Source organism: Callorhinchus milii, unplaced genomic scaffold (genome assembly GCF_018977255.1).
Source record: "Callorhinchus milii isolate IMCB2004 unplaced genomic scaffold, IMCB_Cmil_1.0 Scaffold4, whole genome shotgun sequence".
Taxonomy (NCBI): Eukaryota; Metazoa; Chordata; class Chondrichthyes; order Chimaeriformes; family Callorhinchidae; genus Callorhinchus; species Callorhinchus milii.
The window spans coordinates 78,545,825-78,558,458 of NW_024704745.1; the positions used below are offsets into that span (position 1 = coordinate 78,545,825).

General features: G+C 40.6%; 1 protein-coding gene across 5 annotated transcripts in view; it reads left to right on the plus strand.

Annotated features, from left to right (window-relative positions):
- The window catches only part of jade3 (jade family PHD finger 3), a 36,940-nt gene that overhangs the window by 10,161 nt on the left and 14,145 nt on the right, over positions 1–12,634 (plus strand). For all 5 annotated transcript variants that reach the window (XM_042334240.1, XM_042334241.1, XM_042334242.1 and 2 more), the window contains exons 2-6: positions 5,318–5,393; positions 5,493–5,552; positions 8,955–9,037; positions 11,093–11,250; positions 12,209–12,399. In XM_042334240.1, coding sequence (XP_042190174.1) covers positions 5,504–5,552; positions 8,955–9,037; positions 11,093–11,250; positions 12,209–12,399 — 481 coding nt within the window. In that variant the 5' untranslated portion in view covers positions 5,318–5,393; positions 5,493–5,503. The remainder of the gene's footprint in view (positions 1–5,317; positions 5,394–5,492; positions 5,553–8,954; positions 9,038–11,092; positions 11,251–12,208; positions 12,400–12,634) is intronic.

The window sequence follows — 12,634 nt, forward strand, 5'->3', positions numbered from 1 at the left end:
GTTCTCTTAAGTTCTCTCTCTCTCTCTCTCACTGTAATATATGTCTATATTCTCCAGTTTAATGTAAGGTGTTGTTCGGGAGCAAAGGTAGAATAGTCTCAATGACATCATTTCCTGTACATTTGGCAGGGCAGGAAACTGCAGAGGGAGCTGTGTATGATCAGAGGTGCGGTTTTAAAGTTGAAGAATGGGTTGTAAAAGAGGCCATAGTTAGGGTGGCAGCCGTGATGCTATCACTTTATCAAGATGGCCATCTTGACTCACTGCTTGCACTCTGCAGAGGAAGTGACATCAAGGTGGCCACTTTGCTGCACACAAATGAATTGCTGTATAAGCCCACAAAATGAACACAGGCACTGATTTTCTTTCCTGTGAAACGCTTTCCGATGTCCTGATGTGAAAGGTGCAAGACCAAATGTAAGGATTATTACTATATATCGATGATTCTCCCCTGTAAAGTGTTTCTCGTGCACCATGCAGCAAGTGCTGCAAGCAGGTCAATGCAGATTGAGCTCAGTGGGTTCCATTTATGAAATGTTGTTATCCTATACTGATGTGATTATTACCTTTTCTGTTTGAATGAATGTTAACATACACCGTTTTAAAATTATAAATGCGGAGTAGAAATTTTTTGANTTTTTTTTAGATTGATGGAGAAAATTACTATAGGTCTTTGAGGAATAGAATGATTTAATAGCTGTGGGGGTTGGACAATTACTCACGTTCTGCAATTACTCACGTTTTGCCAGTGACTGTTTCTGAGTGATGACCAGTGCTTACAGTAGAGATGTGTAATAACTGCCTTTTTGGACCCAACTGGAGCGTTTGATTTCTGGGGAGCTTTTTGATTAACAAGAGTTCTTATTGGGGCTTCTTTCAATTCTGGGTATAGAATTTTTTTGATCATTACAAAATGGGTTATGGTTGCATCATTTATAAGTTTTGATCCAACCTTTGGTGACTGAAGTGTTAGAAAACCAAAAAGTGGATGTTGGGCTCTTAACAAAATGATATATGTGGTCACCACAGAAAGTCAATTTAACTAAGCAGAAGGTGGTGAAAATGAGATGTGCCTCTTGAACGTTGATATGAAAATGTACACGTACCACGTTTTACAAATTCAGGAGCAAAATATCAAATCTATCAATTGCTCAATTTTGCTTGTTCTACAACAATTTTGCTTGAAGGTGTTAACTTGTTCTGTGGTGCTGTTCCATGCGTACTGTTAGGCCTTCAATTCTTCATCTAAGTGGGCGTTCTTCATTTATAATTCTGGACTCTGACAGCAGGTTCTTCAGACCTGCGAGGGAGAACAACATAGCTGAGTACATCTAATTCCAATACACAAGCACTTTCCCCTTTAGTGGTATGGATGATGATCAGGAGAAGAAATCTTCAATTTATTTGTAGTGCTCTGGTGGAGATCAGGTCATTAATTGAACTCTAGGCCTTTCCTGGTTTGTGTGGCCACCAAGGGAGATTAACAAGCTGTTTAACCAAGGCAGTGAATTCTGAAACACAGAGGCTAGAGCGTACAATAATATAGCTACAGGGAATAGCATGTGAGCATGACACAGTTTATCAAAGTAAGATGCGCAACAGCACAAGAAGTGATGGAAGCATATGCCTGAATCCTAAAATATAACAAATGTTACATTTAGGTTGCACATGTAATGGTGAAGTGCTGCATTAATTGTAATTTAAGGAAAATGCAGAGCCTGAGACGTGGGCTCAGCGTGAATTGTGCTGGAGTCCTGCTCTTGAAACCTGGTGAAGGTGGTTTCAGGAGTAGTATGATTCACACTTATGTAAAACAAATCTAGTGAGTTTCAAATTTTATTATGCTCGCTCCCCCATGTTCCTTTCATAGCACTCGAACTGTCTGGATCAGAAACTGTCAGCAGACTTTTAAAATCTACGAGCAGCTGATATGACCGGCTCTTTAATAACTTTAAAAAATAAAGGGCACAATTTAAATATTTTGTGTGTGTGTTGATTGGAAGATCGCAAACGTCACACCACTATTTAAGAAGGGTGGGAGAGAAAAGATGGGGAACTACAGACCGGTTAGTCTGACATCAGTGGGAGGAAAATTCTTGAGTCCTTAATTGAGGATGTCGTTATGGGATTCCTGGAAGACCATAACAAGATTAGGCAGAGTCAACATGGCTTTACAAAGGGAAGTCACGCTTAACTATCTTTTAGAGTTTTTTGAAGATGTATCTGCAGGTTAGATAGGGGGGAATCAGTAGCTGTAGTATATTTAGGTTTTAGAAAGGCATTTGACAAAGTGCCACACAAAAGGCTATTGCACAAGGTTAAGGCCCACGGGATTAATGGGAACATATTAGCATGGATTGAAGAGTGGGTAACGGGTAGAAAACAGAGAGTAGGGATAAACGGGTCATTCTCGAATTGGCAGGATGTGACTAGTGAGTGCCACAAGGATCAGTGCTGGGCCTCAGCTATTTACAATTTACATCAATGATCTGGACGAGGACATTGAATGTAACGTATCTAAATTCGCGGATGACACTAAACTCGGTGGGAGAGTAAGCTCTGAGGATGATGCAAAAAGATTGCAATGGGATATAGACAGGCGAGAGGAGTGGGCGAGTAGGTGGCAGATGGAATTTAATGTGGGGAAGTGTGAAGTTATTCACCTAAGTAGCAAAAATAGAAAAACAGATTATTTTCTAGAGAGGGAGAGATTAGATAGTGTTAGTGTTCAGAGGGATTTGGGTGTCCTTGTACACCAGTCTCAAAAAGTTAGTTTGCAGGTGCAGCAGCAACTGAGAAGGCGAACGGCATGTTAGCGATCATTGCAAAGGGTTTAGAGTACAAGAGTAGGGAAGTCTTGCTGCAACTGTATAGGGCTTTGGTGAGACCGCACCGAGAGTATTGTGTGCAGTTTTGTTTTCCTTATTTAAAAAAGGACATACTTGCACTGGAGGGGGTGCGGCATAGATTCACTCGGTTAGTGCCTGGGATGAGGGGACTGACCTATGAGGAGAGGCTGAATAAACTGGGGCTGTATTCTCCAGAGTACAGAAGAATTAGGGGAGATCTTATTGAAACATATAAGATTATTAAAGGGCTGATAAAGTAGAGCTGAGGGTCTGTTTCCCCCGGTATGAGAATCCATAACCAGGGGTCACAGTCTTAAAATTAAGGGTCAGCCTTTTAGAACAGAGTTGAGGAAACATTTCTTCACTCAGAGGGCAGTGAATTTATGGATTTATGATTTTTTTCTACATCATCCATAGAACTACAGAAATTTACAGCACAGAAGATAGCAATTTGGCCTATTGGGTCTGTGCTGGCTCTTTTAAGAGCAATCCTTTCAGTCCCATTGTAATAAAACAAAATCCTTACATTTGATATAGTGTCTTTACCGATGAAAAGATGATTCAAAGTGCTCCACAGAATACACTAAAGTCTAGATCAACGTATTTTGAAGTGCTTGAGACACTTCTTTCATAGAAGGCACTAAATAATTCTTTCATAGAAGGCACTATTGTTGATTTAATTGTGTAACCATCTAGCAGTAACCCTTTTCTATCCTGCAACCTTCACCCTCCCTTCCCCTGATATTTCATATCACTCATCATTCATCAATAGGAGAGAGAGAGCCACAGTAAAACCTGCATAAGTCTTTGTTCATCCAGCAGTAAGTAGGAACCTGGTTGTTAGTCGATTGACGGACCGCTTTTCCAGGGGTAATAATCCCTTTTAAAAAAATAATTTGGGCATTCAATCCACGATTGTTTGTGGGACACGATTGTGGGCAATTGGCTGCCGCATTTCGCCCACAAGATATATAGTCAATTCACTTTACAATATATTCTGTGAAGCGCTTTGAGTTGCGTCTCATAGACGTGATAAGGCGCTATATCAAATGCAAGGATTATTATTATCTTTATAAATCGTATAATCTAAATCGTACATGCACCCAAGTAATGTTCAGGTTCCTACCAAAACCATCAGATTTCTTTGCTATAGTCATATTGATGAAGTCGTAACACAGCTTCCCTGTCCCCCATTACTCTAGCACTTACCGGCTGAATTGAATCTCGGGAAATGACGTCCTGACTCGTCGGCACATACCCACATATATTAAATTGCAGGAAATGTAGATTGATCCGAAAGCGCAGAGGAATATAATTTCCCACGATTCAGTACCATTCCAAAGCTTGCCGGTAAGTGCGCATGAAGCGACGGATCCAGATTAATTGAACCGTGGGAAATGTAGTCTTGACCTGTCAAAGGACGTACACTTACTGGCACACGCTGTGTAGATTATTGATTAAATCAGATTTTATACAATTTATACAACTTTGCCAACAGCAACAACAACTTGGATTTATCCAGCGCCCTCCACGCCGGACGGCGTCTCAGAGCGCTTCACAGTAACAGTACAATTCGGACTTCACGTAATTCATTTGTAATGAAATCACCAGCACATAGGATTCGAGCACCATTCATTGAGAAAGACAGGCCAACTGGCAGAATCAGAACCACAGGGAAGAGTCATTTGAAACCGAAGATGTTCAGTGTTCCTTTTTTATCGCACTTTTGAGTTTTTTTTTATTCAGTGCTTAGTTGTGTACTTCATGTTATCTGTCATTGTGACAAGTAACTTAATTAGTTGCAACATGTTAGTCTCCTGTGACAATCTTGTTTTTGTTAGTAAACTGATTCCTGCGTTCTCAATATTCTATTGTATTGTAACCTGCGTTGCACCTGTGTGATGTGGTTAGAGACTGATAGAACTGGTTAAATGCTGTGGATCAGTAAGGGACAGTTAGGGCAAATAAAACTTGTGCAAATCAGTTGAAAGTACCACATCCAGCCACTGCGCCCCGAAACTCTAGAACGCACCCTCAATCCCTCCGCCTTGTCCCCACTCTCCCCTTTTTCAAGTCCCACCTGAAAACTTTCCTTTTCTACTGTGCTTACATCCGTCCGTCCCGCCCCCCGCCCCCCCCCCCCCCCCAACTCGGAGTCAGGTTCCGCCACTGTTCCGCATTTTGAGACACTACCCTGTGTGGAGGGCGTTATATAAGTGAAGGTTGTTATTGTATATGCCAGATCCATTAAGTGGAATAGAACAGTTCTGACTCACAAAACTTGCCTTATTTAAAATGGCCTCTCATGTGACCTTTTTAAAAGTCAAACAAATGTACAATTTGCAGAAAAATACAAAGTGGTTGAGTCACCAGCACCTGTGAAGTACATTTATAAATCCTGGAGGATGTAAAATATTGACTGAGTATTATAACCAGATGGTTTACTTAGGGTTTTTGTTTCTTTGCAGAGCAACTTTGTGGATGATGGAAGCAACACTTGCTCTACAATATTGAATTAGTATGTGCATATACTTTGAATTTATGGTAAGTTGAATTTATAACTTTAAATATCCACTGAAACATTGAATTATTTCATCTGTTTAATGCATCACTCGAAAACTGAACCTCTTCCTTTTATTGAAGGATATGACAGGATGAAACGCCACAGACACTTGAGCAGCAGTGACAGTTCAGACAATGAAAGTAAGTGAGATTATCTGTTATTTTAAACGCGATGACACCCAGCTCCATTCTCTGCTTCTACCCTCGACTCCAGGACCACTACTATTCTGAGAGATTGCATTTGGGAGAGCGTGTCCTTGATAATCTCTAACTATCTTCAGTTAAAAGTAAGCATGACTGAGGCTCTTTTGTTTAGCTCTCATCAGTGCCTTTTCATCTCCGGTGCAGGTGGCATTACCCTGTATGGATACTCTCTCCAATTGCGGAGTTGTGTGAAATCTCAAGTGTTTTACTTTAACTCCCAACGTCTTTGAAACCTTGAAACCCCACATCCAGGTTCTTACTCGCTCTGCTTTCCCTCACTCTTGTCACATTATAATAATAATAATAATCCTTGCATTTGATATAGCGCTTTTCACGTCGGGAGGACGTCCCAAAGCGCTTCACAGAACACACTGTAAAGTGAATTGACTGTATATTTGTGGGCGAACGCGGCAGCCAATTGCGCACAGCAATGTCCCACAAACAGTCGTAGATTGAAAATGACCAATTTATTATTGTTTTTGGTTTTGGAGGATTATTATTAGGCTCTGTGTGGAGTAAGGAAACTTGCCCAAGGTTTCGCCCTCTGCCTGGAATTGAACTCAGGTCTCTCGCTTGCAAAGCGAGTGCTCTAACCACTGAGCTTACAGGACTCCAAATTGCCAGTGTGTCAGCCTCTCTTGCCTCTGAGTCGAAGTTATGGGTTCAAGCCCCACCTCGGGACTTTGAAATTGCATAGTCTAAACTGACACACTATTGACGTGGTGAGGCTGTGTTGCATTGTTCATGTACTGTCCTTCGTATGAGTCATTAAACCGAGGCCCCATTTGCTAATTTAGGTGGACATTAAAGATGTCCTGTCACTACTCTAGAAGGAAAGGAAGTTTGTCCATGTGTCCTGGTCAACAATTTCCCCTCAAATAAAATTAGTCATTTGTTTCATTCTTATGCTCAATTGGTTAGCTGTCTTTACCTACAAATACACAGTCACTACATTTCAAATTAAAATTCCGTGAAGCACTTTGGACCATATGCAAGGATTATTATAATTTTATTAATATTATTGCCACTTTTGCTACGACCTCTGCCTCTGGCTGCTGAGACCCTCAATCATGTCCAGACTTGACTATGCCAGCATCCTGCTTGCCCGACTCCCCAGCTCTCCCTATACAAGGTTGTTGATCTACCAGAACTCTGCAGCCCATATCCTTTCCTGCACAAGGCTCTGTGAGTCTATTGCCCTCAACCTCACTCGGCTTTACTGGCTTCACATTCCTTACTTCCGCGACCTACTAAATTACTGACCTGGCTGCTCACTTTCCTCGGTGAATACTGGCCTGCTTCAGTTCCCCCACCCTGTCCACCCAACCATCGACAGATGAGCTTTTGGCCATTCTGAACATCTCAGTTCCTCCGACTCACTCCCACCCACTCCAGGTTCATAACCTGCCTCAAGATTTACCTCTTTGATCCCGCTATTGTTTTTCTCCTCCCCACCCTCTTTGGTTCACAGCTCAGATGCCCAGATTATAGTGTCAAGCACTTTGAGATGTTCTCCCGCTATATAGATGTGAAATGTATTGTATTTTTCTCGACACATCGATCTGTCCTGATAATGCTATCCTCTATTTTTCCTCTGGAATGTTAAACTTATTTGCAATACAAGGCTTAGGTGATTGTCTCAATCTAGCTCCTGAGGGGAAAAAAATCTTTAGGTTGGACCCATTACACGATATCCATTCAAATGAAAGAAGCTATAAAAATATTGTGTAAAAATGTGCAACTCATGCTGAAGTGCGTGGGTGGACGTATTGCTGGGCCAACGTGTGAGGTTTCAGAATGTACCTGTGAGCTGGTGGTTATCTAAAGAAGGTGGGACTTGAATAGACCTAAATTCCTCATTGGAAAATATCCAAGAAATTTAAGATATACAATGCGCTGAACTGTTAGATCAGTAGTTTTTACCAAATGGAAGGATCAGTTCAGAGTGGGTTGAGGCATCTCTATTGATGTCGCATCGAGACTACGATTGAAACTTGAACCATTTCCTCTTCTCCCATAGATGATCAATTTGAGATTTATGAATTGCAACTTCTATGTCATGTTGGTCGAGGTAAAACTTAACACTCTTATCCTTTGGCCAGTCTCAAATAGTGTCCATTTCAGATCAATTTCCTTCCATTTGAATTTTCTAGAAATTCTAGAATTTTCTGAAAGTACTTTCCCATCTCTGCTCTTGGTTTCTGCGTAATTGCAAATTTCAATTCCTGTTTTAAGAGTTGCTAGATAAAAAACAACCAAGGTCCGTCCTGGCAGTTATATCCTCATGTCATGTCCCAAAATATATGCTGTATCCTGAGATATTATTGTGGAGTTAGATGAGCAGAGTGCCTGACATGAAAGATCCTGTATCAAATGTCAGGATTAGATATTTTTAAAAAATCTTTAACGTCCATGTGAACAGATACATACGGGCCCTCAGTTTAATGTCTCTTACAAGCGACAGCAAGCACCTCCAATAATGCAGCTCTCTGCCAGCATTACATTTGAGGCGGTAAGCTCAAAATCTTTAGATGGGGCTCGAACCCACAACTTTCTGTCCCAGAGGCGAGAATGCTACTGACTGAGCCTGATTAACACTTAGGATACCTGTAGTACTGTGTCCCCAGTTGAAGGAAAAATGGGTCAAATAATAATAATCCTTGCATTTGATATAGTGCCTTATCATGTCTTCGAGGCATCTGAAAACGCTTCACAGAATATGCTGTAAAGTGAATTGACTGTACATTTTGTGGGTGAAACATGGCAGCCAATTGCGCACAGCAGTATCCCACAAACAACCATGGTTTGAAATGACCAATATTTTTTTTTTGAACTAATTATTACCCCTAGAAAAGCGATCCGCCAATTGCCTTAACAACCGGGTTCCTACTTACTGCTAAGTAAACAGAGGCGTGTTGGGAAACTTGCCCAACATTTTGCCCTGCCAGGAATCGAACCCAGGTCTCGCTTGTGAGGCGAGTGCTCTAACCACGGAGCTACAGGTTTCTATGCCCAAATACAGAAAGGGCATCTGTGTGTATAATATGAGCATTCTTGTAAAGCTTCTCCTGTCACACGACTTGTTATATTGACAACAATTACTATTTTTCTTATGATGTAAATCTCATCATTTAGTTTTTTTTCTGATCTGAGCCCATCATTCAACAAATCCTATTTAATTCAAAATTTCTACATAATGTTGAGCGCGATTTCTGTGAAACTGGTCCTGTTTCATTATCGGATATCATTTTAACAGAACCCTTTAATTATACTGTACTCACCCCAGCCTTCTGCTATGTTTAGTATTTGTAATCACATTTATTGCTACTTCCGTAATAGGTCCTTCAACTTCGTGGTCCTCCCACTACAAGTACAGGAACGACCAACATCCCTCAAAACGTGAGAAGAAGAAATCTGCTGAGGTTAGTCCATCACATATAGCCTGTCACTCATTCTAGATTTGTATTTAGTGTTGGAGGACCTCCCTAGGTGCTGGGATTAAAACACATGATAGAAAATTACACCCTTTCTTTGACTCCTTTGGGATGACCATTTTGAACATGACTAATTACAGTCCAGTGCAGGAGTACTACTGCAATTTCAAGACACAATGATCGGCTTGTGAAATACTATTATATCCTTTTGATGTGAAAAAATACCCAAGATGTCAATTATAGATTTTGTCCATCCAAACTTCCTGGGGATAGGATTTTGAGCTCTGGTTGAACTGGTGAAAGCAATTTGAGATCCTGGATTAAGAGATCATTTTGATATTAGCAATTTCTGATACTGTTATACTAAATGACTTCTGCGATAAGTGAACTGACTATTGTGGAAACCCGTATTAAAGTCAGGTCAGTATTGTGGTGAACTCACAAATGTGGTTAAGTGTTTTCCAACAATGAATTGCAGGTACCCAATTACACAGTCAATCCAATTTGCAGTATATCCTGTGAAGTGCTTTGAGACGTCTCAATGATGTGATAAGGTGTATATCTAATCAAGAATTATTATTATACAGGGCCCTTCATATACAGTAATGTCTTGGAGCACTTTACAGAAATGATGCCAAACACCAGGCAGGGGGAGGAGGGAGGTAACAGTGCACATGATCGAAGCGCTGGGTAATTAAGATGGCTTTTGAAGTCAAAGAAGGGACAAGGCGGAGGGATTCAGCGATGGAGTTTCAGAGGGTGGGGCCATTCTGGTTGAAGGCACAACCGGCACTGGTGGGGTGGAGGTGGTGAGGCAAGTGCAGCAGATGAATTTGTTGAGCAGAGGGGGTGACAAAACACAGGATGGAGAAGGTAATAATAATCTTTGTATTTTATACAGCACCCTACCATTGACTTAACATTATCGCCGTCTAAAAAGTGTTTTGCAGAATTTACTGTGATGTGTAGTGACTGTATATTTGTAGGCAACAGTCAGTTTACCCACAGCAATGTAACACAAACAGTCAGAAAGTGATTTTTTTCTGAGGGATTGTTAGCCCAAATGCTAAAAGAAACTTCTCTTTTTGAACAAAGCCATGATTAATATATCTGAATTACACACAATAATAATAATAATTCTTGCATTAGATATAGTGCCTCATCACATCATTGAGACATTGCAAAGTGCTTCACAGAATATACTGTAAAGTGGGGTGACTGTATTTTGTGGGTGAAATATAATATACATTGTCAATCCATTTTACAGTATACTCTGTGAAGCGCTTTAAGACATCTCAACTATGTAATAAGATGCTATATCTAATGCAAGGATTATCATTAAATAGGTCCCTTCATATAGAGTAATTAGCAATCTAGAAGATCAGGAGTAATGTCTTAATCCTGGATCTTGGTTTAATACTAACATTGTAGAGTTCCCTTATGGTTATGCACTGGAATGCTAGCCTAGCCATTGAGCTCAAAGTCTTGAACCTGCAACCTTCTAACCGGGAGGCTAGAATGCTACCAACTGAGCCAGGCTGGCAGTGGTTTTATTATGTCTTGTCCTTTAATTTCATTGGTGAATTGAAAGCCACCAATTGACTGTCTGGTTTGTCATTTGAATTATAGTATGTGAAATATATTTAATTAATATAAAATATATATATACACTGATGGCCATAGTAATTGTGTTAACAAAACATTTAACAAATAGATTTGTGATGGTGAGAATTTGTAACTTTTTTTTACCATTATTCCTTTTTAGGAAAGATGCATTTGAGCAATTCATAATTTTCTCTCCTTCCCCTCTATCCAGCTGTACCTGGGTGAGAGAATGAAGTAGAGGGTGTGCACATGTCTCTTGACTATTGCTTAACACCTATCCACTAGCTTTGTGAGACATTGATTAATAACTCAATCCTGTGAGGAGTTATGGAATCATAAGAATTGTGGCTGTGAACCTGCTTACTGCAATGACTAAGCACAAGGCTTTGCTGTGCAACACATTGTGCTGATCTTAATTAGTCAGGCTTGGTTTTGTAGGTATTCAGGAAGGATCTCATCAGTGCAATGAAGATTCCAGACTCCCACCATGTGAACCAGGATGAGTTCTACCTCTTGGCTGATCAATGGAAACAGGAATGGGAAAAGGGAGTTCAGGTTCCTGCCAGCCCAGAAACTATCCCAGATCCATCAGTCAGGTACCAGCTGTCTTTTATTTGGTTAAAACAAAGGAAACAATCAGCCAGTCAGCTGCAAATGCTTTTGTGAGCATTTTTAATACAAGAATTGCTCGGGTGTTAATTGAGTCACCCAGTTGCTGGTTCAAAGTTTTCGGCATATCTCTCAACTTTCTCGCAGTTTGTGGTAAATGTCCTGTTATTAAGTGGTGTTTGGGATCTACAAAATATCAATTTTCATTACATAGAGCCAGACTTTGTATGCATGCACACAGCCAACCAGCTTGCTTCTTGCATACTCGCTGGTTATCAAAAGAAAAATACTGATTTCTGAGATATCAAGTCATCACCAATGTTGCACCCTGTTTGGTGCATGTGTGCAAAACATGAAGTGATGTCAGTACCAATCTGATGGGTCAAAAGTTTGCCATTTTATAAATAACTGACTATGACGATTCCCCTGGGGGAAGGTGAGCAGAGTCTCCTTAGAGCTGAACTGACTCTCAATGTGAGATGATTGGCAAAGGAATGTCAGAATCGAGCCGACCCTCTGTGGTGGACTGGGTATTACAGTTCCTGAGTAAAGCGAGTCCTCCGTCTGGGTCATTTGTGTATGTGCCACAAACCATGAAGTGATATCGACTTGGATTTCGCTGATTTTACTGCAAAAGCTAGCCAATGCACAGGCAGCAAGCGGGCTGGCTGCGTTCATACTTAATTAATTGTGTCTGCAGTGCAATTGTGTTGTAAGCAAATTTGGGTGATGTTGATGTGCATTATAACAGGACTGGGCTGTATGTTGTGTAATTAATAGTAATTAAAATGATCGAAATAGTGTAAACAGTCATATTGAATATTTTGGAGAAGTGAATTGGATGTTCACCTTTGCTTAGTAAACCGTTTGATCGAACCTAAAACTAATTTGTCCTCTTGTAGATTGAGCGTGTGTTAAGTTTCATTTTATGTTCAACTATCTTAGAGTGATTGTGGAAAAAGGGAAGGAGACTTTGTTTACCAAACCCCGGAAATATATCCGCTATTCTACCTTGGAAACCTCAGACCCTGGATATGTTAACATCCTGGAACTTGCAGACACTATGTGCCGTTATGACTTGGATAACGTGGACATTTACTGGTTACAGGCACTAAATGAAGAACTAAAGGAAATGGGTGAGCGCAAGTTTATGGTAATACAAACGCATTACTTCACAGCGTTGGGCACATCAGTTTTGAAAATATAAAATCGCCATGACTGAGAGCAGGGATTCTTCCCATTCAGCTTCTGTTAACTCCGCAGCCAGAGTTCTAATGGGTAGGACGATCCTTGCTGGACAAGCTGTGGGAAAGTTTGCCAGACAGGGCTCTCAATGAAAAAATCTTTTATTTTGCCCCTTACTGAAGGGAA